General features: G+C 41.1%; 1 protein-coding gene across 1 annotated transcript in view; it reads left to right on the top strand.

Moving 5' to 3' along the window:
• Positions 1-24,966, top strand: part of TNIK (TRAF2 and NCK interacting kinase) — a 167,062-nt gene that overhangs the window by 129,450 nt on the left and 12,646 nt on the right. Inside the window, exons 22-27 of the mRNA XM_008058297.1 lie at positions 7,424-7,550; positions 13,214-13,378; positions 15,482-15,593; positions 16,346-16,516; positions 18,282-18,425; positions 20,902-21,036. Coding sequence (XP_008056488.1) covers positions 7,424-7,550; positions 13,214-13,378; positions 15,482-15,593; positions 16,346-16,516; positions 18,282-18,425; positions 20,902-21,036 — 854 coding nt within the window. The remainder of the gene's footprint in view (positions 1-7,423; positions 7,551-13,213; positions 13,379-15,481; positions 15,594-16,345; positions 16,517-18,281; positions 18,426-20,901; positions 21,037-24,966) is intronic.

The raw sequence follows: 24,966 nt of genomic DNA, 5'->3' as shown, positions 1-24,966 counted from the left end.
TCCACTCACCTCAGCCTCCCAAAGACGCGGGATTACAGGCTGAGCCACTGAGCCTGACTATCAGTGTTTCTTTTACTTGATCATTCTGTGGTCAGTGTCTTTGCCATATACTTTCTGTCGTTCTCTTTGATGTCTTCTTTTTGTATATTTATATGTACATTGATACTTCCCTGCGTTCCCTTGTCAGAACCTTGGCTGCTGCCGCTTTTTTTTTTTAATATGAGGGAGAAGCTCACTATTTTTCTCACTGGAGTGGATCCTGTCCTTGTCCCCGACTGCTTCCCCAGTCACTCCCCAGATAAAAAGTTGGCATCACATGCCAGCAGAAATACAGCAGACCATGCCATTGCCCTGGTCTGCTGTAATTCTGCTGGCATGTGATACCAACTTTTCCATCTTCACTTGTCATTCACCTCCCTTTCTTTGACTTAGCTACTGGTGTTGATCATCAGAATACACTCACTCTATATAAAGAAGATGTCGTTTCGGGCATCAAATTACTGTCCTGTTCAGTAGGGGACGAGAGACAGGGCTGGCCAGTCTGCAGGAATTGTCATCCATGGATTAACCATCCTTATACAAACAATTCTAAGAGGCAAATACAATTCTCATAGCGGAAAATCCATACTTGTTATCTTGCTGTTGATTACTCAGTTATTGACAAATAAAAATATGCTAACATATGACATTTTGAAGCAAATTGCATTAAATTGACTTTTTAACAGCAAATACAATTGTTCTAGAGGCAAAATCATTAGTCCAGAACATTTCTGCAAAACGTGCTGACTGTTTCCGTTTTTCTCTTGATTCAGCATTGCTTAATTCTTTTAACAGATGTTTTGAATTTCTTTTATTGACTGAGCATACAACTATCAGGATGAGAGTAGATTATGAAGTTAAAAGGTTACTAAAATCCCCACTATGTGTTAGATACCTTGCTGAGGTCTTTGAAGATTAAAGAGCTTCATACTTGGACTCTGCCTTCTGAAAGTTTATATTTTAGTTGGAGAAAGACAAAATTATACATGGATAGCTGCAGCCTAATATAAATATTTGGAGGAAAAAGCCAAAGAATTTGGGAAGAAATGTTATGTAGCATTTGGCTTTTAAGACCTCTATTGTATTTTGCAAGGCTGTTAACGATGTTCACCCTCAGGACATTCCCCCACTGCAGAAACAACCACCTGTCTAAAATTTCCTGCATAGATAATTATATGCTTCTCTTTGCTGTCTGGCACTTCCTGTTCCTTTAAAAATCACCTACTCACAGTTCAACCCACAGAAGTAGAGCCTTTTCTCCTCCTTTTGTGCTGTATTCTTGCATTTTCATATGCAGTCTTGAGTCCGGAGTACTCTTTGTGTGCTTGCCTTCTTCCCTGGGCTGAGATCCCTAGGGGTGAACACTGTGCCTCACTTGGCTCTCTTCCTCTTAACACGCTGCCCATTGTCTGGACTAGAGTGGATCTTCAGTGACTATGACTTACATTTAACTGCACCAAATTGAAGTTGCAAGATCTGAATCCAAGAGTTTATAGCCTAATTTAAAGGAAAGATATATATGCAAATAATTGTCAGCAAGATTTAAAACAAAAACAAAAATGAAACAAAACATGGAGCAACGTTAGAGTCCCAGGCAGGAGGAACAGTTGAAGTCAGGGCTCAGGAGGTTGAGCTTGGTGGGAATGGAGAGGTGTGTAGGGTGGAGGCTGGACTGAATCTATTACCATATCCACATAAGAAATAATAGACTGAGGCTATCAAGGAGTGCTTACAGTGCAGACAAGACTTGACAGGCTTCTTAAAGAACTGGTAAACTTTAGGTAGGTTGAAATGATCGTCCATTAAAGAATAAAAATATCTTATTATGTATGTATGAGATATACTCAGGAAAAAAAAAGAGTGCTCATGCATGTGTTGACTCCAACTTGGCAAATCTGTGAATTCTATATGCATATAAAATATACACAGTATGTTCTTCTACAACATGATAGTTGCATGTCTGAGAAATTTCACACTACTAAAAATCTATTATAAAACAATTGTTAATTTCAGAATAGTGTTTGGGGGCTAGAGTGCTTGCATTCTTATTACCTTTATTTTCTTTCGTTAAGATAAACTTGTATATTGTGCGCTATTTATTTTTAGAACCCAAAACAAAAAATATACTGAAGCACAGTTCACTATCATGGAGTGAACACAAAAGAGCTTCCACAAATGGAGCCCCAGACATTCAGACAGCTGTGGATTCAGATGTTCAAAATGACAGCTCTTTTTCTAGGTGCAGTACGGGCTTCATATTTATTGTATAAGGTGTAGCCTATACAAACATCGTTTGGTGTTGCCTAACTGACCAAGTGCACTATTTCCTGATGCTGCCTGCATAGATCAATGATGAGTGGAAGAAGCCAGACTCAAGTTCTGAAAGTGGTCACCTCTGGATTAGAGCACTGTGGGAGATTTTTGTGTTATGCATATCCCCAGTTATATGACGGGCAAGCACAACTTTTATGATCAGGAAAAAATAATAGCTTTATAGAATAGGAAAGAGGGAAGGAAAGGCATGGGACCTGATTTGCAGCATATCAAGCAAGCCAAAGAGGCATCCTTCTGTGTAGTATCTTCCCTCAAGTGCCAGCACACACTTTCAAGCAGTACTCATGCAAGGCACAGTCTTGGTCAAGAGGACCAGCTGCTGCTGGTACAGTTGGTGAATTCTCACAACCTCACAAAGGGCTGTCCTGGCAATGCAAGCCACCTATCTCTGTGCGTCTTCCTCCTTGTTCTCACTGAAAAACCCTGGTTGTGACCCTATTTCATGCCCCCTGGGCTACGGTCATGCGCTCCATGCCTCAAGTCCCCTCTGCCCTCCCAGCCATTGTTCAGATTCTGGCCTAATTAATGTAGACAGGTAACTGATCATGCTGCGTCCCTAGTTCTTGCAACCCTCTGTATTCTGTACTCCAGCCAATGACCTCCTGAGCAGCCCTGCAAAGGCTTTGCCCTTTTCCACTGTTATTCCTGTCCTTGGAATGCTCCCTCCTTCTGTCCTGAATTCTCACTTACATCCTACCTTGTATTGGAGTATTTGTTATGTTTTTATGCTCTTATGCATTCTAACCTCTTTAGTTTTAGGAAACAAGTCTTGTTCAGCTTTCATATCCACTACCCAGTGCCAAACTGAGGGTTTTCCAAATAGCAGTTACTCAACAAATGTGTTTTTAATTGAGTAAAACCAATACTGCAGGAACATTTTGACAAATCCAATTAGAGGAAAGTATTATTCTAAACCTGCAGCACATTTCCACTCAACAGTTAGAAACCTTACTTCTACTAATTACCACCCATTTATGTAATTTCTCACCTCCGGTATACATGAATAGAAGTATCAGAATTGTTAACCTGTACTCTCATGGGGAACAGCTTTATCAACTAGAGTGCAGTGCTTATGTGCATTTCCTTTTGCCTTTAGTCTTATAGACCGCACTCATTTCCAAGGTTACTTCGGTCAATGCATTTTCCCCCATCCCTCCTCATTGAAGTTGTTCAGACATTTACAGTACAGTTAGATTCTCTTATTTCCATTTGCATTCTTTTCTGAGATAGTCTGGTCTCCTTAATTATTTTTTTGAAATCTCATACATTAAGTTTACCTCTTTGTGCTGGAAAGCATGATGACATTCCTGAACAGATTTTTTTGTTACACTATGATAACCACTTAATTATAAGAAAATTATTTTGGCACATCCTAGTGATCCCAATGCCAGTTATAAAATACCAAAACTTAACATTGGTTGTTTAAGATATATTAAACATGCTAATAATTATCCTCATAGAGGATCACTCCTTAATTCTCAGAAGAAATGTATTTTGGCAATAAGCCTGAATGAAATCTCTACTAGGAGCATGAAACAAAGCCTTTGACCCAAGACCTTCAGCAATGTACTAAACATAAACTAGATGCTACCTGCATGCCAGGCACAATGCTTGGCACTAAAAATGCCAATGTTAATGAGATCTGATGGAGGTGCACAAAGGGAAATGTAGAAGCAAGGTGGAGAACAACCGAAAACCATGCCAGTGAGGGCAGGGTCGGGTTTGGAGGTGCCTAAACTGTAGCTTAAAGGTTGAGTTGGCTGTGGAGAGCCAGAAAATGGAAAAGAGCCTTCTGGGGAGAGAAGCTAGACTAAAGTTACCAAGGACTTCATAGCATAGTGTGCATGGAAACTGCTATAAGTTAAATGTTGCTAGAATTAGAAGTGGGGGGCAGACTTTTGTTAAAAAACTTTGTTAGTAAGATGGGCAACAACTCAATCGTAAAGGGCCTGTACGCCACAGTGAGGAGCTTCAAGTTATCCTGTGGTTGATGGATGCTCCTGAAGTTTGAAAGCACAATGACCTGGTCAGATTTTTGTTTTAGAGAGCTCACCTTGTAGCTATGATTAAATACAAGTGAGACAGGACTGGAGATGGGGTGACCAGCAAGAAGACTGTTGTTTAGGACACAATATTTGGGACATGTTTAGGATGTTGAATAGGAAGGATCTAGGATGACCTTGGAGTTTCTAGCGTGGATAAATACATGGCTTGGAATGCCACTGACTGATATCTATAATGCCCAAGGAGGTATCCATTTAGGAAAGACCTTGATTATACAGGTGATGGCTTCTGTTTGAAGCACATTGAGCTAGAGAAACCTGTAGCCATTCAGGCAAAAATATCCAGTAGGAAGTTGAATAAATCAGTTACTGAGTAAAGAGAGCAGATTCATTACTTTAGCATTATTCTGCAAATGGGTGATAATTATAATGAAGGTCATAGACAAGAACATGCCAAAAGGTTACACAGAGCAAAGCAGGATCCTGTGCAACACTCGCATTTAAGAAGAGACCATGAAGGAAACAGACAGGGAACACAGGGGCAAAAGGAAAAGCAGGGAAAGGCTGTCTCACAAATGCCAGGGGAATAAGAAGAACAGACGGGGAATGACCAACAATGGCAGACACAGCTAGGATTAAATAAAATTTACAAGGAACATAATTGGAACCAGTGATGATGACTTTAGTATAAAAATGCAAAATTTGAGAGTTTTACTGAGATAGGTAGAAATTGATAATTGAGAAATTATCTTGTTAGAATTAGCTCTGAAATATTTTTTTCACGAAAATTTATAAATATTCACATTTTTCTTTTTTTTTTTGAGTTGTGGTCTTAGGCCATCCTTCTGCCTCAGCCTCTCAAGCAGCTGGAACTACAGGCACACACCACCTCGCCTAGTTAATTTTCTTTATTTTTATTGTCAAGATGAGGTCTCACTGTGTTTCCTAGGCTGACCTCAAACTCCTGGGCTTAAGCAATCCTTCTGCCTTGGCCTCCCAAAGTACTGGGATTACATGCATGAGCCACTACACCTGGCCTAATATTCACAGATTTCTGATTCAAATGGTTGAATAGAATCAGAACATTGCTGAATTTTTTTTTAAAGTGAAGCCAAAATATCATTAACTTTAAACTCCCATAGGACTGTCTGTGATAGAGACCTTAATTATATAGGGTGTCAGCCTGGCAATGGCCACCAATTCGACTGAGCCCCTGACAGTGACAAAGAATACCTGACTGATGAAGAAAAACAGCTCCCTTCCTGAAAGTATTTTGATAAATACTTCTTTTATTGATTTATTGACTTTACATCATCTGGTTCCAAACAAGAACTTAAGGAAACTAAAAAAAAGAAAAAGAAAAGATACAAACAAATAAAATTTTCAAATAAATGAGTAATGAAATTATCATTTGAGAACCATGATTTACCAATCTACCAATATGCCGGGAACTAATTTTCTTTTTCCATGTCTCTGGAACACTATTAATAGTTCCTTTCTAGGAATAAAAGACTGAAAATGAAAATGCTTCTTTAGAATTTCTGCCCAAGCACAGCAGTTTTAGCCCATATTGAGATTCATTCAATCCACTGTTCCATTTAGTAATTTCTATATAATTATTTTGCTATGCTTTTTATTGTATATAGATTTGCTTAAACATCTTTTCACCTCTTTGTTTTGCATGAAAATCCCTGATATATGTCTTTCTCTGTCCCAGAGATGTCATAAATCTGGCGTATTTCTTGTTTCTTGAATGAAATATTTCATTAAGTCTTTGGACTTTTATAGGATCCAAGGCCAGAAATATTTTTAAATATATAAGAAAAAACTGAAATTAAAAAAATGAAATGGTAGAAGTTGCAATTAATATACCTAAGGGAGAAATAAGCCTTAGTAGCTTTCCTGGTTTAAAAAAAAAAAAAAACACACACACTTTGAAAGAAAGGTTAAAATATGAGAACAATAAATATTGCATTGAAAACTAAAATACATCTTCCAGAAACCATGATATACCATCTTAAACCTGTGAATGAGCCAGGATACCTAGCAAATGAGACCCTTCTGATAGTCAAGATGCAGCTCTTTATGACAGTAGGTCACCACCTTTTGAGCCCTGGTCCTGTGCTCCATGCCATGACTGTGCTCTCAGAGGGATGCCGAGATCCTGTTACCTTCTCCCATTATATCTTCAACACAACACCAAGAAGAAAACATACCACCTGCAGAGTGATTACAGAGGTTTAAAAAAACAGCCTACTCGATGGCTGCTCCAATTAGCCAGACTGTCTGCACATCAGTTGAATGTCCTTAACTTCATATTTCTTCTTTATAACTAGTGTAAAGTCCATTTATCTGATGGTTATTTCTTGCACTCCTACTGTATGCCAAGCTTATGCTGGGTACTGGGTATGTAATGATGGGCAAAGAGGCAAGTACTCTGCCCTCACAATCATATATGCTAATATGAGAGAAGGAGGAAGTTAAGAGAGAACCTAAAAGATTAAAGAATCACAGATTGTAATGAGAACTGTTGAGAAAAAGAGCAAAGAGAACAAAAGAAGGACTGGTGGCATAAGACAGGTGGTGTGAACAGGCTTCTCAGAGAAAGTGTCATGTAAGGAGAGTGAGAAGGCAGTCAGGAGCCCAGGCAGGAAGAGCTTTCCAGGCTGCATGTGCAAAAGCAGGTCAGGGTGTCTGCTGGCCAAAGAAGGAGGCGAGAGTGGGGGAGATCATGCAGAACCTGACGAACGCTGAAGCCAGCGTTAGTGTGTTTTCTATGGCAAGCTGGAAGCATGCCCACTCTGGTAACTGGGCCGAGAACAGATCAAGAGGGAAGTGGCACAAGTGGTGCCAGTTCAGGCATCAGCACACAGTAAGATCAACGTGAGAGGCACTCAAGACCACTGAAGTGGTCTTACACCTAAACATTGTTGTGATGTAAATTTCGTGTTGTGTTTATTTTACCCCAATAAAAATACTTAATATGGACAGGAAGCAGATATTTCCTAAATACATATTGCCGTGAATACTGTTCCTTCCCGTCTCAGACCTACAGGCGCTCCAGGGAGCAATGAGCAGTACGTGGGGATGGTCGGGACACATGGACTAGAGACCTCTCATGCAGACACTTTCAGCAGCAGCATTTCAAGAGAAGGAACCTTGATGATTAGAGAGGTAAGTCAGTATAGAAACTGTGCAGAGGAAGTACATTTCTTGAGTGGTTTTTATAAGAGAGTGTCCACAGAGAATACTTAGAGCATGTATTTTAAGCATGGAGTGGTGGGGGGCTCTGTGCTTCTAAATGGTTGAGTGGTTTTAATTATCTGCCGCCTTCTTTCCTGTATCCTTCTAAGCTTTTCAGTGTGACTTAATTACATTAGTCCAAATTCTTCAGGAGGAGCTATGCAAATTGGAATATAGAATTTGAGCCTGAGGATGTCAGACTGACAAGCCCAGATGTTTTCTGTAACAGGAAAACAGAAATGAACGGTCTCTCTGGTGACAGCAGTAGTCTCGTTATGCCACTTCTCCCCATGGTGGTGTCCTTGTGGATTTCATGTAGAAAATGCTCAATAATTGCCAGAAATGTTGGTATCATCTCATCTAATTAAGTGAACATTAAAAGAGACCATTAAGCCATCTTACTGAAAGAACAAATAAATATGCAGATCTGCTTAAAAATGTACCTTAAGTGACTTTTTTTAAACTCCAGGAATATCATTTCATTTGGTGGGAGGTACATGTTCCCTTTCATCTGTCCTTCTAACATGGAATAACTCCCCAGTGTATCTATGCTAACAGAAAAACCCTGACAAATTAAAATCAGTTATCACCACGGAAGTTTGAGTGTGGGTCTTTTTTTGGAAGGAAAATCATGACTGGAAACACTGGGCAAATGTTACCTGACCTCTCCTTTAATCCGCTTTGTCATCTATAAAAATCTTATAATCAATAGCATATCACTTATAAAATGGTTGAGAATACTAATGAGTTAATAGGTATAAGTATTCAGTAGATGTTAACTATTTTATTGTATTTCATTCTCACCACAGAATTGAATTCCCCTTTTACTCATTGTCATTACCATTCTTCCTTCTGAAATATAAACATACATCATCTGTCATTCCCCTTCTTTAGCCAGGATACAGCTGGGAAACGCTAATAGCTGGCTTTGCTCTCCAAAAAGGCAAAGGGCAGCAACTTTTGTAAGAAAGTAAGGAAATGTAGTTTTGAGATGAATAAGGCCTTTGAGGTAATAATTGGTAGTGAGGCTATAACTGGAACACTAGCTCACAAAACAACTTGCTGGAATTTCATTTTATGGCCTTGTTGCATCTTTCAAGTAAGCTTTAAAGAATCTGTTCACATATGCCCAGAATGAGAAATGGTCTTGGCTGCTGAAGGCAACATTATGTAGTGCTGGCACATAAATCCCCCAGTGTGGTGATTGGATAATTTCAACAGAAGGTAGAAGGGCTTCTATCACTATTGCTTGATTCCTGGAAAAACATGTGAAAGATTGTTCTGGAACGAGCTACTCTTTGACTCCAAATTAAAGGACTTCAATTTTTAATGTGGCTTAAAATTTGCTTGAGTCTTTATGACAGGGTTGCCTCCAAGCAGCTATTTGGAGCCACATTTTCAGTTCTATTACCAGCCACATCCAAGTGACTCCATGTTATTTATAGCACTCCAATATTCTATGCCCGCAACTAGTCACTTTTAATATAGCACTTACAAGTATCTTACAGGAATTTGGTCTGTTGAGGACTCCAACATCCTTTTGTCCTCTCAGTTTCTAAATTCTTCCTTTGCCAAATGTGCATTTCTAAAGTAACAAACTGTATTAGGTTTCTCCAAAGAAACAGAATATTTATATACGGAGAGATAGAGACAGAGAGAAATTGATTGATTGGTTGATGATTGATTAAGAGCAAGTAGCTCATGTGATTATGGAGGCTGAGAAGGCCCATAACCTGCTATCTGCAATCTGGAGACCTGGGGGAGCTGGTGGTGTAAATCCCAGTCTGAAGTTTGGTGGAAATGAGATGCACTGCCGCAGCTTAAGCAGTGAGATGGGAAAAAAAGGGAAATTTCTTGTTTCTCTACCTTGTGTTCCGTTCAGGCCCTCAGTTGATTGAATGACAACTACCCAACCTGGGATGGGCCACCTGCTTTACTGAGTCCATCCATTCAGATGCTCATCTCAACCAGAGACACTTATGGACACACCCAGGAAAACTGTTTAATCTGGGCATCCCATAGCCCCAGTCAAGTTGACACATAAAATTAATTGTCATCAAACTTAGAATTGAAATGTATTAAAAATACATGTATTAGCAAGGTAAATGCAGGCTAAAGTATATCCCTAACAAAATAAGAAAATAAAACAACTCATTATAATAAGATTTAGCTTATAGGGTACTATTAGTTCAGTTCTCTAAGATGAACATCAGGAACTCACTTACCTTGTGGTTTTTATGTGAGAGGACTAGATGGTTCCATAAGAACATGCTGCTCTGCCACACATGATCTTGTCAGATACACAAAGTTGCCTTTGTAGTGCATACTCCCCGTGGTTCTCCCTTTCCCTGTCCTTCAACCCCACACGATCATTCTTTACTCTAGTTCTAGAATGTACCACACCAGCTATGATCTGCCATTTTGTCCATGGGAGCCCATCTGCTGGAAGAGCTACTGTCCGTTCCCCACAGCTGCCAGTTCTTCACCCAGCAGACTTCCATGGGTCTGGATCAGCCTTCATTTTTGCCCTGAAGACTCTCCTGGGACTCCATGGATCTTTGTCCATAGCACCTTCCTCGTATCAGCTGGTATCTCTCCAGTGTCTGCATAGCCAACTGAACCACTAGCTTGTCATCATGGGTGCTCTTTTGGTTACATGTAATAAAGTAAAAGAACCCACTTAATGCAGCTTAAGCAAAACCCAAAAAGAACCCACTTAGCACAGGTTAAGCAAAAAAGAAAAAGAAAATGAGAGAAGGCAGGAATCAGAAGTCGGAAACTAAAGAAAGATTCAGAGGTATTTTGTGGAGGGAACCCAAGGGTTGAAAGTGAGTTGGGCTCTCTGCAGGACAGGAACTAGAAACTAAGAAGTGACAGGCACTCAGGCAGCCTCTTGTGTGTATCTCTGGCTCTTCCGTTGCCTGTCTCTCCTCACCCTCGTTTCTACTTGCTTCCACACTTCTCCATTGTTCTTTTTCTTCATAAACCAGCTCTCTCTCCCTCTGTGTGCTCATATTCTCCCCTCTTTCCTCTGTCCATTGCAAGATACTCACCACATCCCAGTTCAGCTGTTGGCAGAGACTGACCAGTGTCTCTCAGGCCTGATGTTAAATTCCAATAGAAATCTGGTCCATCTTGGTTCAGGTGTCCACTCTTGATCCTGTCAGCTGTGGCCAGGAGTAGAGCCCCTAGCACAGCAGTGCAGACCAGAATACCTGGGCTCTGCTGCCAGATAGCCTGGGTCCAAACCCTGGTTTCACCATGTCACTCAGGGCAAGTTACAGATTTTCGTACTGCGATTTTTCCCTTCTGTAAAACGGGGCGAGTAGAAGCTAACCCATGCTACTGTGAGGATTCAGTAGAATGTCATATACAAAGTGTTTTGCATGGTACCTGGCATGTGCTGGTTCACAGAACTCTTGGTGCCCATGCCCGTGGAGATGGCGAGGGCATAAAGATTAGAGGCATAGTCGGGGCTCTGTCAGTGAGGTCCTAGAGGGCAAGGCTCTTGCTCATTTATCTGTGTTTCCAACAGAGTGCTTGGCACACAGAAAGTGTTTAACAAGAATGTGTTGTTGAATGAGCAAAAGGGTGATGACTTAGAAGTGGACAGATTCGGGAGTCCCTGCTGGATTCCTTTAGGCCTCTCACCATGTAGGCCACTTTCCCTTGTGAACCACTTCGGGCTTTCTTTGATAACCTGTGGGTATGCTTCAGCTTTTGACTTGAGACAGAATGCTGCTGATAGACCCCAAAACTCTAAAGAGACGATGTGTGTTTTATGCTACTGAGAAGCTTGGGGAAAATGTTAAAACCCATCTCAGTATTGAAGTGGAAGTTAGAAGGAAGGAGGAACTGCCCAGTACACATAAAATAAGGGACAGCAAGACAAATTAGGACTGAACTTTCTGTCATTTAGAAGATGAAATGCTTAACTCTTGAGTACAGGCACTTGTACAAACTACACATGTGCAATGTGGCAAAACGAATCCAGGAAATGGCCCTCTCCAGGGCAGTTTGCAGTCCAGCAGTCTGTTGCCAAGAAACATAGAGGACACTAGGCTTTCCAGCTGTTTTCACGGAAACATTAGTTGCATGCACCCCTTTAGGAGCTTGGGAGTTCATTCCATCTCACACACAAAAAAGTGCCTCCTTTCACTTCTGTCGAGAGACAGGTGCAGAGCTGTCACAGACAGTCCAGGACAAGCTCCAAAAGGACCAGCCAGGCCAAGGAGATGGCCAGAGAAATCGCATGAACCTTTGCACATGCCAGCCCCTAAAAGGATAGAGAGTGTACCTATTGTGTTCCCTCCTGTCCCATGTTCAAAAGGACACTTTACACATAGTAGGCAGTCACAATACCGGGTCAGAGGAAGAAGGAAAAAGCAGAGAGAGAATCATTACTTAGTCAGATCTGCTCTGAGATCCTTAGTGAACCAGCTGCATAAAAATTTAATCAAAAAGTACAAGACTAGCAAGACCTGCAGTGAAGATGCTGACTTTTGGAGACCAGGGTTGTCCTTCAATGCTGTCTTGTCTCCAGAGCCGTGCAGTCCTGCCAGCACACATTGTAGGGCAAGCCACATAACACAGTGCATTTATTCACAAGTCAGACATTTGTCCTACTGCACTAAAATACACATTGTAAACCACCCCTTAAAGGACATTAAAAAGGGATACTGTAAATGATATTTTAAATGCTTTGCTAGTCATGACTTTATTTTTTTACTGCTTTGCTACACAAAACACTAGAGTAACTTAGAGAGTCAACCTTTATGGCAGTAGCTGTAAATTCGTATTTTCAAATAGCATTTAAGACCACATCAGTTTTGTTTTGTTTTTTTGGAACTCTGTCAAATCAGATTAGTTAATCATTATTTTGACCTTGTAAATGGCAAAAAGCCCTGTGAGTTACATAAGTGTGGTCTCTGCTCTTTCTTAGAGTATACTTGTGTGTGAATTATCCCTCTGATTCTTTTCAGCACTATTTTCGGTCATGTATTTCTTTTTGGGTTTGTTTCATTGTAACCTGGTGATACGATCTGTAAATCCAGTTAACTGGCTTGTGTATACACACACAAACACTAAAATATACGAGCCTACAAGTGTGGACCCCACTCAGCCCCTCCACCTTATGGCATTTCTGTTTTCCCAAGGGGACCCATTGCCGTCTGTGACCCCTTACTGCCCCTTATGCCGAAGGTCAACCCATATATGAAATATTGGCAAAGTTTGATGTACTTTTTACTTGTTCAGGTAAAATAAAATCTGAATGTTATCTTCCTGTACCCCTAATGGAATGATTTAGAGCCCCTGTGCTCATGCTATATAGGAGGTGATGTTGCACTGTGGCCTTTGTCACCTTCCAGCACCTTAGTGGGTTGATTAGGAGCCCCTGTGCCTGCATATTGAGGGGTGACATTGCTCTGTGACCTTTGTCACCTTCCCACACCTTGGGGGGTGAGAGCCCCTGTGCTCTCACGCTGTGTGAGAGGTGACTTTGCTCTGTGGCCTCTGTCACCTTGCACCCTCGTGGGTTGGCTGTGGCCTTTTCTCTCCCTCTCTAATGCCCTCCATGTTCTGTGTCTCCTCAGACATCTGGAGAGAAGAAGCGATCTGGCCACAGTGACAGCAATGGCTTTGCCGGCCACATCAACCTCCCAGACTTGGTGCAGCAGAGCCATTCTCCTGCTGGGACCCCAACTGAAGGCCAGGGGCGTGTCTCCACCCATTCCCAGGAGATGGACTCTGGGCCTGAAGTAGGTGCTGGGCAATGGCCAGCATGGCCATCTGTTCTCTTCCTGGGGCTCTGAAGCCCTGATCTCTTCCAGAATGAGATTTTGCCAAACTGTCTGAAATGTGTCTGGTTTGCTTCTACTAGAGTGCTGCTTACACAGATATCAAATATAAAAATCATAGCAGCAGAGATGAAAAGTTCTTAGATATCATCTGATCTAATACCTGCTTTTACGAGATGAGAGTACAGTGGTTCAGAGAAGTTAGGTGACTTGCCTCATACACACAGCTGACTTGTGACAGATCTGTGACCTTTGTTGCCTTCCCAGAACTGGGACCTCCTGTCTCCCAGGCCAGTGATGGAAACTTCAGGCTATGCAGATTTCAAAGCCAACAGTTGAGGTTCATATTTGCATTAATTTAACCCAACTAAATGTGACAAATTAAATAACATTGAAAGGATTTGTTTTTGAAAAATAAAAATTAATAAATAATAAATTCCCTAAGTGTTCATTTTGTTTTAAACTTCACAGTGTATGAGAAAGAAGAAATGAGATATTTTATTTCCTGTATAGAAAGAGTCCCAGAGAGAAACCTGAGTAGACACAGTCCGTTAGGTAGCACTCATGGATGTCAATGATGAAGACTAGTTGGATGAGATCACAGCGTGTGGTCAGGTGTCATGAGCAGGCCTATGAGCCACGTAGAAGTTCCTCAGGGTGTTTATTCAACATATGTCTTTGACACTGTCCACACTATAAGTTTTTATGATGTACACTTGGGCTTTTAAAGTTATGGAGCAGATTCACATTACCTACTCCGAGGAAAAGACTGTAGAGGCATATTGGAAAGTGAGGCTACCTGTTGTAGTTTCATGAGGTATGGGCAGATGTTTTCTGTCTGGACCTCTCTGTTGGCCCCAAAGAGGATACCATAAGACTGAACCCTGGTTCAAACTCTGCTGCTGCTTCAGCTTAAAGTGGGAATGTCAGTGCTTTCTTGAGCTCCTTCATAGACATCTCCTAAAGATCCATGGAGAGAATATACAGGAAAGCATGCTATTTGGAATAGGTAATCCTACCTTGAGGAGGATGAAATGATTTTGATTTCATAGGGTGGAGGGAAATTTTTGAATTAAACCAGATTGGATATTTGTGGTTCCGTTCTCCCTGTGTGTTAGGGGTCTTGGGTGTTGGTTTTATTTTTAAATAAAATCCCTAAAAGTAAAACTGAAAATATTTAGTTAAAGAAAGACATTTCTCCAAAAAAATGAGGTTCTATGTTGAGTACAGATGTGTTTGTGATGTTAAAAGTATGAGTATAATAGAAAGAATGGAGGTGAAAAAATGGGGAGGTGGTTACTGCAGCACCTTTAGCAAACTCAAATATGGATATTGTGACATGAAACCTAGTCTAGTTCTGAAATCACATTTTCATGTTGTTATCCAAGCCCTTGAGATACATCTTTTAAGTAAGCCCTCGAGGTGCATTACTTACAAACCTAGAATCTTCATGAAGGGCCGAAATGAGCCATGTAACTATAACTGTCCTCTTCAGAAAACTCAGGGAAGGAAAAATCTTCAATTCCTGGATGAGATCCTTCCTGAGTTAAAGATTTTAAAGCTTTTGGGTACGCCTGCATCACCAGGCCAGAGTAGAAGCGCCCAAAGCCCTTCCATAAGAGGAAGGCCCTGGGATTGACCGTGTTCAGAATGAAGTGCTGCAGTGTAGACCTGCTTGCTTAGTTTGTAGCCAGCCGGGCCAGCAGTTCATGCTGACCCACTGGCCGTTGTGAGAGATTTCATTTACTGAAAGGGAGGGGTAAGCTCTGTCACCACAGTGATCTTGCATATTTTGAGGTGCCCCATATCACCCATATATAATTTTCCCCCTGAAACCCTTGGAATCTGATAATTCATGAAGCCCTATGAGTATAGAATGGCTAGTGATTGATCAATACCAGGAGAAGCTGGCGAGAGGCACATACTGATTAAGGGGCTGGAGTGTGAACAGCTGAGTATCTTGAAGAGTCTGTCATCATTTTACAGCCCAGGCAAAGTATTGCTAGCATTGTTTCTTTCTGCGGCATTGATTTGCTCTTCTGAATCTTCTTGCTTCTTGATTAGTATGGCATGGGAAGCAGCAGCAAAGCCTCTTTCACACCCTTCGTGGACCCCAGAGTGTACCAGACGTCCCCCGCTGACGAAGACGAAGAGGATGAGGAGTCGTCAGCTGCAGGTGAGCTCAGAGGGCCGGTGTGTGAGAAACAGCTCCACTTGCCTTTGGGGAGTAGAGGAAGTTAGTCATCAGTTCAGAGGTTCAGCCACTCACGAATTAGGCCCTTTCTTAAAGGGAGGATTTTGCTATTTTGCTTCTGATAGGAATCCAGAAGTATCCAGGGACCCTAAAGAAAGCTGTTCCTCAATAGTCTCTGGCCTTACCACGTCTCTCCCAAAAGCAATTTCCGGGTACAATTGCTTGTACCCACCGTAGACGCTTAGTAAGTGCATGCTGTATTGTGTTGAGTTCTAGGTGTGTTCTTCCCACTACAGAGATCTGGCTGATTTGAGAGTCTTGCTTTCTAAACTTCTACAAGTCACTAATCGTCAAAGTAAGCTTAGGATAGTATTTCATTAAAAAACTGAAATTTCATAAAACAAATCTCTCTTGTTTATATTACAGGAGGGTAGGGGTGGTATATTTAATTTTGAGAGTATAATATTAATTTTCTGAACCATCCAAGTAGTGTCTAAAGCTTGTTTTGCTAACGAGTAAAAAATTGCTTCAATGAATGACTTATACATTATTCTACTAAAAAAGAGTATAAAACTTTTTTATACTCTTTTTTTTATGAGTGGCATGTCAGAGTTTCCTTGTGTAATAATGCAAACTAAACAAGGAGAAATCATAGTGTCTCAAAGCCCCTTCTCCATATCTCTATTGATGATCTTTTAAGATGTCTCTAACTTATCTGATTCTTTCTCTCAAAGCTCTGTTTACTAGCGAACTTCTTAGGCAAGAACAGGCCAAACTCAATGAAGCAAGAAAGATTTCAGTGGTAAATGTAAACCCAACCAACATTCGACCTCATAGTGACACACCGGAAATCAGAAAATATAAGAAACGATTCAACTCAGAAATACTTTGTGCAGCTCTGTGGGGTACGTTGGTTCTTGTTTTTACAACTCATTAATGAATTGAACCTCATTATTGAAAGCCTGTGAATCGTATCATCAGAAGAACAGTGGTTGAGTATCATGGGTATTAAAGACCTAACTTGGGACTATCTTGATGCCAAGAGAGACCAAAAGCAGTTTTATATGAAGAAAAAGCTAAAACCCTAATGCGGCAATAGCAGGATAAGACTTGAAAAGAACAACAAATAAGGAGATGGGCCTTTTTGTTCAAAACGTCAACCTAGCTGGGCTTGGTGGCTCAGCCTACAATCCCGCGCCTTGGGAGGCTGAGGTGAGTGGATTGCCTGAGCCTGCGGGTTCAAGACCCGCCTGGGCAACTTGGTGAGACCTCATCTCTACAATAAATCAAAAAATTAGCCGGGTGTGGTAGCACTTGCCTGTAGTTCCAGCTACTTGGAAGGCTGAGGCGGAAGGATCTCTGGAGCCCAGCGATTGAGGCTGCGGTGGCCAGAAGTGGCCACTGCACTCCAGTCTGGGCAACAGAGTGAGACTCCAACTTAAGAAACAAACATACAAACAAACAAAAACTCAACCTGCGGTTCTTGTGAAAAGGATCTGCAAGTTGTAGCTGACCTCAGACTCAGTCTGGGTGTGATAAGATTCTATCAAAGTCCTGGTCTGTGTTACTGTAAATGTCTCATACAGATCAAAGAAGGATATGGCCCATCTGTACCCCTCTAAAATACTATGCTTGGATTGGGACACCATGATTTTAAAAGGCAGAAAGCATTTGAGATATTAGTGGGGAAGAGTGTGAAACCAAGAAACCATTTCATGAAAGGTGTCATGGAGGCTCTATCCACTGGAGAAGACAGAAGAGAGCAAGATAGCCCCGGTTTAATGATGAAAGGGTTAATATGTGGACAGAAGATCATCCGTGTTGCTCAGAAGACAGGTATTCAAGTAAGAGAAGTTAGAGAGTTACATGTTCATGAAGTTAGGGAGTTACATGTTCATGGATACACTGTACAATGAACCTCTCCATGTGTGTGGTGGGGGGGATGGATGATTAATTTTCCCAGAGATGAGTTTTTAGGATTATACCTACCCAGACAAGAGTTACCAGCCAGAGTTTTTGTACTGGGGATTACCACATGGGTGGTAGACTACACTAGATTTAGATTCCTGAGAAATCCCTTAAAGTCAGTATTTCTGTGTCTCTCGAGCTATTAACACTTTCTCTTGAACTGGCTTATCATTTCCCTAATGGAGAGCAGAACCTTGGGGGTATGGGCATAAGATACTCAGATTTTGAGTTGAGAAACAGGAAGGCCTCTTTTTGCAAAAGAATATGGAAACGGAAGATCTGTTGTACGTTGAAGGTGGTTGGGCTGGAAACCACTGCATGAATGTGGGCATGGAGGTGAGCCCTGGGGAAGGGGAGAAGCAGGTTTATAGAAGAGCCAAGAAAGAAGCAGTTGTTGCAGGAGGGGAGTGAAGGCAGGTCATGCTGGCTTCACAGCAGAGCCTATGACTTCTCTTGACAAGGACTCTAGAGGAGGTGGTAAGGTGTCTAGGGGTGCGAGTGCCGCTTCTGCTTTATAAAAGAAAACAGGGACAGTGACTTAATAATTAAGTCAGAGCTCCTACTTGTACACTCCCTACCGCAGTGCCTGCTTGCTCATTCGTTTGCATTTGCAAGGCACCATTTCTTAGGTTTTACAGGGACCCTGAATGCAGAAAGGGTTAAGTCTGAAAAATCAGTCTTGGGTGCTTCTTTAACTCACAGGAGTAAACCTTCTGGTGGGAACTGAAAATGGCCTGATGCTTTTGGATCGAAGTGGGCAAGGCAAAGTCTATAATCTGATCAACCGGCGGCGATTTCAGCAGATGGATGTGCTCGAGGGACTAAACGTCCTGGTGACAATTTCAGGTATGTTACTAGGATGGTGAGTTCCCCAGGTCTGTACAGGTGGAAACGGTTCCCACCTCATTTCTGAAGAAACAGTCAGCTCTGTCCTTCCCTGTCAACGAGCAGTACAGCCAGAGTGAGATCACCCACATTTTGTAACACTGGAGATTCTGACCTCCAGAGGGAAATCTCACCTCTGTCTTAAGTCTGAATTAGGCAGGGACATATCGCAAAGGCTATATATGTACAGGCCGGTACCTCGGTTGGGACTCAGGAGGGGTCTTTTTAAGGCATCTGTACCCCAGTTATTGCCATCTACCCTCAGGTGGGGAATATCAAATTGTAGGGTTCCAGGAGGGAAATTTAGTAAGCAAATATTTCTCTGGTCTCGTCCCTCAGGAAATTCCCTTGCCTGTAGTCCACTGATGCTTTGGCAGGTATGGCTGGCCCATTGGGTGATGAAGTCTCCAAGGAGATTTGAGTGTGAGAATTGTTACTGCTACACTCTGTAGCTTTCTGGTTCCCAAAAAGAGCTTTAAAAAGGAAAAAATGGAGAATTAAGTTACTAACTTGTTACTAACAAGTTAAAAATGCAGCTTGAAAGGAAAGTTTTATTGAAAGTAAAGAGTTTTTTCCTTTCTAACAGAGTTTAACAAATAACACCCCTCACCTCCCCTCTCATTTTATCCAGTATGGAGCCAGTTGTGTACTACTGCACTTTAGAACTACCCGAGGAGATGTGAAAATCCAGGCTGCACCACAGACCAGGGACAGAATCTCTGGGAGTGGGGCTCAGGCATAACAGCTTTCCTAGTTCCTGAGGTGTGTCTATTGTGCTCCCACGTCTGAGAACATGGATCTGTGCTCAGCCTTTGTTTTGCAAAGAGAACACAGGATATTGTATTGAACTTGGAGAAAGTTTAATACAGAAAATGCTTTCACTTGACACACTTTGTGTCTTTTGTCTTTCTTTGGAATGCTCAGTTTCATCTCTTTTCATTCTCTCCTGTAAGGGTTAGCTAAGTAAATTCCTCCTGTATTATCATTTGAGTTTAATTCCGTGTAGTCCTTTGTTCTGGTTAATTGCTTTCTTGATTGCTATACCACCAAATCAAAATTAAAAGCACACATCTGTCAGTCACTTACCCAAAGTAGAAACACAACCGGAAAATTCACATTCAGGCTTCATAATGTTGTTAGTGGCACATGCTTATTCTTAAGACTGTAACTATTTCCTCTTATCATGAGGCATAGATGGGGAAAGGAAAAAATGAAAATAGAAAGATTCTTGAACTTCCCTTGGGTTCACACCAGCATGGAAAGGAGGAAGCAATGGCTCTCCTGCCCACACTAGCTGTTGTCAGCAACACATGTTCTAGGCCTCTGGTTTCAAAAAGAATATTAACTGCACTGTGATTCCCCAGATTAGGTTGTGAATGCACTCTCCTGTCAAATTCAGTATGTAGTGCTTTAATGAATTATCTCCTGCTGGAATGTATCCATCTGTAAAAATAAAACATCTTCAAAGCCTAAGGGAAATCAAATGGAAATAAGTATCCAAAAAATAAAATCCATAGGGCTAATTTTATCGTTAGTTAGGAAGTGTCAACCCAATGGACATTTTCTTATCTGGTGCCTGGATAATCTAATGGAGTATATTAAATTTTGTTCCTTGTGTATTCTTTAATATTGTGTGTGTGTCCCTCTCTCTCTCTCTCTCTCTCTGTGTGTGTGTATGTGTAATATATATGTATATATTATATATATTATTTTATCAACCTATGGATTCATTTCTCCAAGCTCCAAGATCACTTTACCAAAGGGAACTTTACATTTTCTTTTCAAGTCCACATTTTTTTCCCTTCCTATTTTTGATTATTCCTTTCAGTGACTTTGGCACCATAAACTTATCCAGTATTATTTTCTGAACTCAAATGGTCTTCCTGTTTCCTTTTAAAATTATTTGTTGTGTTACTTAAAGTGAAATAAAACTGCTACCAGTTATTATCTTTAAAGTAATAGAAGAGAAAAATAAGAGGTTCTTCATTAACAGCAGCTGTTAAGTTAGAGAGTGAAAAAAAGATGTACGTAAATGTGCCAGAATGTGCAGTTTTCAGAGCTTCTTCATGTGATTATAGCTAGAAAGCTGTAGAACTCTGATCAGCCACTCTGTTACAGAGTTAGGTCTTACTGAATTCAGTAGACACTGCCTTTTGCATTGGAAAGAGAGAATAAGAGCTGCATACTCAAATAAGAAACCAATTGAAGAAAAAGACCTTATAACTTTGTGATGTGTCTAAAACATGTGGAGATGTTTTAGACCTAAGTTCTGGCAGAGACAGTACTTTAATGATGGAGTACTAGGGACACTGGTTATTATGTCTTCATATACACATATTCACACAAATGTAAATAAAATTAAATTAAGTGGAGGAGGAGAAGGAATGAGTAAGAGCTATCCCTGGGGCTTGAAATGAAAGCTCTATTATTTCAACAGGAAAGAAGAATAAGCTACGAGTTTACTATCTTTCATGGTTAAGAAACAGAATACTACATAATGACCCAGAAGTGGAAAAGAAACAAGGCTGGATCACTGTTGGGGACTTGGAAGGCTGTATACATTACAAAGTTGGTAAGTTTCAAGACATGGAGTTGTGAATTTGTTCTCTGCTCAGTCAGAATTATTTAACTAAGTTTTATTCAGTCTTTTCTATCAGATATTGATGATGCAGGTGTGACAAGTTCAAGATGTTGCTGGAACCTTACATATACTTGTATTATTTTTTTTTTAAAGTCAGATTCAGCCGGGCTCGGTGGTTCAGCCTGTAATTCTGCACCTTGGGAGGCTGAGGTGAGTGGACTGCCGGAGCCCGTGGGTTCGAGACCCACCTGGGCAACTTGGCGAGACCTCATCTCTACAGTAAATCAAAAATTGGCCGGGCGTGGTAGCACGCGCCTGTAGTTCCAGCTACTTGGAAGGCAGAGGCAGAAGGATCGCCGGAGCCCAGCAGATCGAGGCTGTGGTGACCAGGAGCGGCCACTGCACTCCAGTCTGGGTGACAGAGTGAGACTCCAACTCAAGAAAAAAATAAAAAATAAATAAAAAGTCAGATTCATGAAGGTCAAAGAGGCATTTAGAATAAAGTTCTAGGCTCCAGTTTGAACATTTATATCTACTTTCTTTCCAAAGTCACAATCAAGAAAAGAATCAAGATGCCATAAACCTATGAGGACAAAGGGACTAAGAAGAGAAGCCGGCAGAGATGTCAATTAAATTGAAAAAGAGGTGGTTTCTTTCACCCCTGCCAGCTCTAGCATGTCTCCCTTTCTTTCCTCTCTTCTTCCTCTTATAAACTTGATTTTAAAACTTAAAAAAAAATAAAAAATAAAATTGAAAAAGAGTAACTAGGTGGCTGGACACAGATCTAGCATTCCAGGAAATGCTGAATTCCCAAACTGCAGTGAGAAAAATGGTCAATGTCAACCCAGCAGAACCCACAGAGGCCCAGGAACGAAGACTTCGGGGGATCTGAGGTGGAGGCCAGGGCATAAAGTGAGACGCAAAGCAAGAGAGCTGTGGAAAGTCAATGAGCAGCAAGTCCTTCGGAACTCCGTCTTCACCCCTGCAGTTAGGCCACTGCTTTCCCCTCTGAAGCAGAATATGAAAGGTTTGCACAGCCAGCCTGATGGGATACTTGTGAGGACACACACACATACACATAACTCTTTCTCCTGCTTAGCTTCCAGAACATTGACGGCTTATACTCGACTGAAAGATTTATCTTCAGAGAAACTAAATAGCCATAAACAAAAGATATACAGGTGCTAACTTTTGAAATGCTGTTAAAAAAAAAAGCTACCCTGAGTGAAGCCTTGCAGTTTTTAAACCCATCTGTACCAGGGAGTGAAGAAATAAATCCACAAATATGAAGAAAAATGAACAGAAAGAAAGGTCATTAGAAGAAAGAAGGATAATGAGGAGTGGAAGAACTTTTTAAAAGAAAGGAAGGATGAAACTATAATAACTTTAGAGAGATTAGAAAAAATTCCTTCTATAAAAGAAGAAGAGGTCTATTATATATATGTTTTTAAAAGATGGAGTTAGTAAAGGGAGGTCATTCAGAGACCAAGATAAAATTTGGAAACTAAGATATATTGGCAGGAATAAGAAAACATAATAGAAGTGTTGGAAGATAAAGATAAGGAAATCTAAAAAATAGAACAATAAGAAAAAGAAAATAAAATGGAAAGATCCATCCAGGTGGTTCAAAATCTAAGTAATTTGAGTTTCAGAAAGTAGGAAATGAGAGGTGAGGAAGGTATTGAAGAAGGAATACAAGAAAAATGTCTATAACTAAAGGCCTTGAAATCCCAGATTGAAAGGATTCACTGAGTGAGTTCGTAGTATAGTGCATGAGGAAATGACTCACAACAAGATATATCAACATGATATTTTAATACCTAGAAAACGAGAAGGTCCTTAAAGCTATCAGATTGTAAGTAAATAAATAAACAGTTTGTATATAATAATCCCAGAATCAAAGTGGCCTGGCACTTCTCAGCAGCAATAGTAGACTCTTAGAAGACAATAGAGCAAGACCTGCAAAATTCCAGACAAAATTATTTTATAGCCCACCTGTGCTAAGGACTCCAGAGGAGAAGGACCAATAGGAGACAGATAGATGGATAGATAGATTTAGATAGATATATTGATATAGCATATATATCAAGAATAATTAAAATGTCATAAACCTATGAGGACAAAAAGGACCAAGAAAAGAGAAACCAGCAAACGAGATGTCAATAAATTTTTTTTTAAGTTGGAGTCTCACTCCGTGGCCCAGGTTGAAATACAGTGGCATGCTCACAGCCACCCCAGCATCGACCTGCTGGGCTCTGGCGATCCTTCCACCTCAGCTTTCCAAAGAGCTGGAACTATAGGTGCGTGCTACCACGCCCAGCTAATTTTTGATTTATTGTAGAGACACAGTCTTGCCAAGTTGCCCGGACTGGTCTCGAACCCGCGGGCTCAGACAATCCACTTACCTCAGCTTCCCAAAGTGCTGGGATTACAGGCTGAACCACCCAGCCCAGCTGTCAATAAAATTTCAAAAGAGTAGCTGGGTGGCTGGAAGCAAATCCAGCATACCAGAAAATGCTCAATTCTCAAACTGCAGTGAGGAAAATGATCAAAATTGATCCAACAGAACCTAGTATATATACTTCTATAAGTATTTTTTACTTCCTTATAAGTATATATAAATATGTTATTTATATATAAATAAATATGTATATGTATAAAGAGATTTATAAAGATTGGGTCGCATGATTATGGAAGCTAGAAAGTCCCAAGATCTATGGTCAGCAAATTGAAAGCCCAAGAGAGCTGATGATGTAAATCCAGTTCAATCCTGAAGGTATAAGAACCAGGAGAACTGATGGTGTCACTCCAGTCTGAAAGCTGGTAGGCCCAGGACTCAAAAAGAGCTGATGTTTCGGCCCAGGTTTGAAGGCTAGAAAAGTTTGGTGGCCCAGGAAGACTCACCCTCTTTGTTCTGTTCAGGTCTTCAAGTGATTGGGTGAAACCCATTCACCCTGGAGAGGGCAGCCTTCCATATTCATTCTGATGTGGATGTTGCTCCCACCCAGAAACACCCTCGTAGACACACCCAGAATAATGTTTAACCAACTGTCTGGGATTCTATGATCTAGTCAAGGTCACATGAATTGACCATCATGCCATCACACCATCAGCCAACTTTTGAGTACAGAATAAAGCAATTTTCAGCAGGCACGGTCACAAAAGCTTTGCATTCCATGTGCCGTTTCTCAGGGGACTACTGGGGGATGTGCTCCCCCAAATAGCTAAACCCAGTGATCCAGGAAAAAGATGAAGAAAATGCCAGAATGATGGAGAAGGGAAGCTGGGGTGGCAACTTTGCCACGGGCCTAGAGAGAGTCAGCGCTGGCAGAGCAGGACAATGCTAGGTTCCAGGAGGGATGCCTCCCTAAAGGAAAATAAATAAACAGGTGACCTGTCATGTCTGACCACACTAAAGTGTGTTTACTAGTAGAAAGTTTCCAGGTGCTTAGAGGTAGATAGTGGAAGATAAGGAAGTAAAGAAAAATGAGGGCACATAAGAAAGGAAATGTTACCATGCCTCAGCTGTGAACGGTGATCATTTGAACACTCACTATTTGATATAACCAAAAATTAAAAAGCTAACTCTAGTGAGAGCTTAGGGGAGAAAGCAGTATGTGTGTGGGGGAGAGAGGGAGCTAGGGAGAGAAGGATATGGTCTGAGAGACAAAATCTTTCTTATACTGCGAAACCAGTAGATAACGCTTATGGTTTTTTTTTTTAAATAAAGAAATTATATTTAAGCATGTTATTTAAAAATCTGGGAATAAGCCGGGCTCGGTGGCTCAGCCTGTAATCTCGCGCCCTTGGGAGCCTGAGGTGAGTGGATTGCCTGAGCCCGCGGGTTCGAGACCCGCCAAGCAATTTGGCGAGACCTCATCTCTACAATAAATCAAAAATTAGCCTGGCGTGGTAGCGCAC

The sequence above is a fragment of the Carlito syrichta genome, unplaced genomic scaffold, assembly GCF_000164805.1.
Source record: "Carlito syrichta isolate Samal-C Ts95f unplaced genomic scaffold, Tarsius_syrichta-2.0.1 Scaffold303284, whole genome shotgun sequence".
NCBI lineage: Eukaryota > Metazoa > Chordata > Mammalia > Primates > Tarsiidae > Carlito > Carlito syrichta.
The sequence above is the reverse complement of the archived record's forward strand: the minus strand, read 5'-3'. Positions and strand labels throughout refer to the sequence as shown.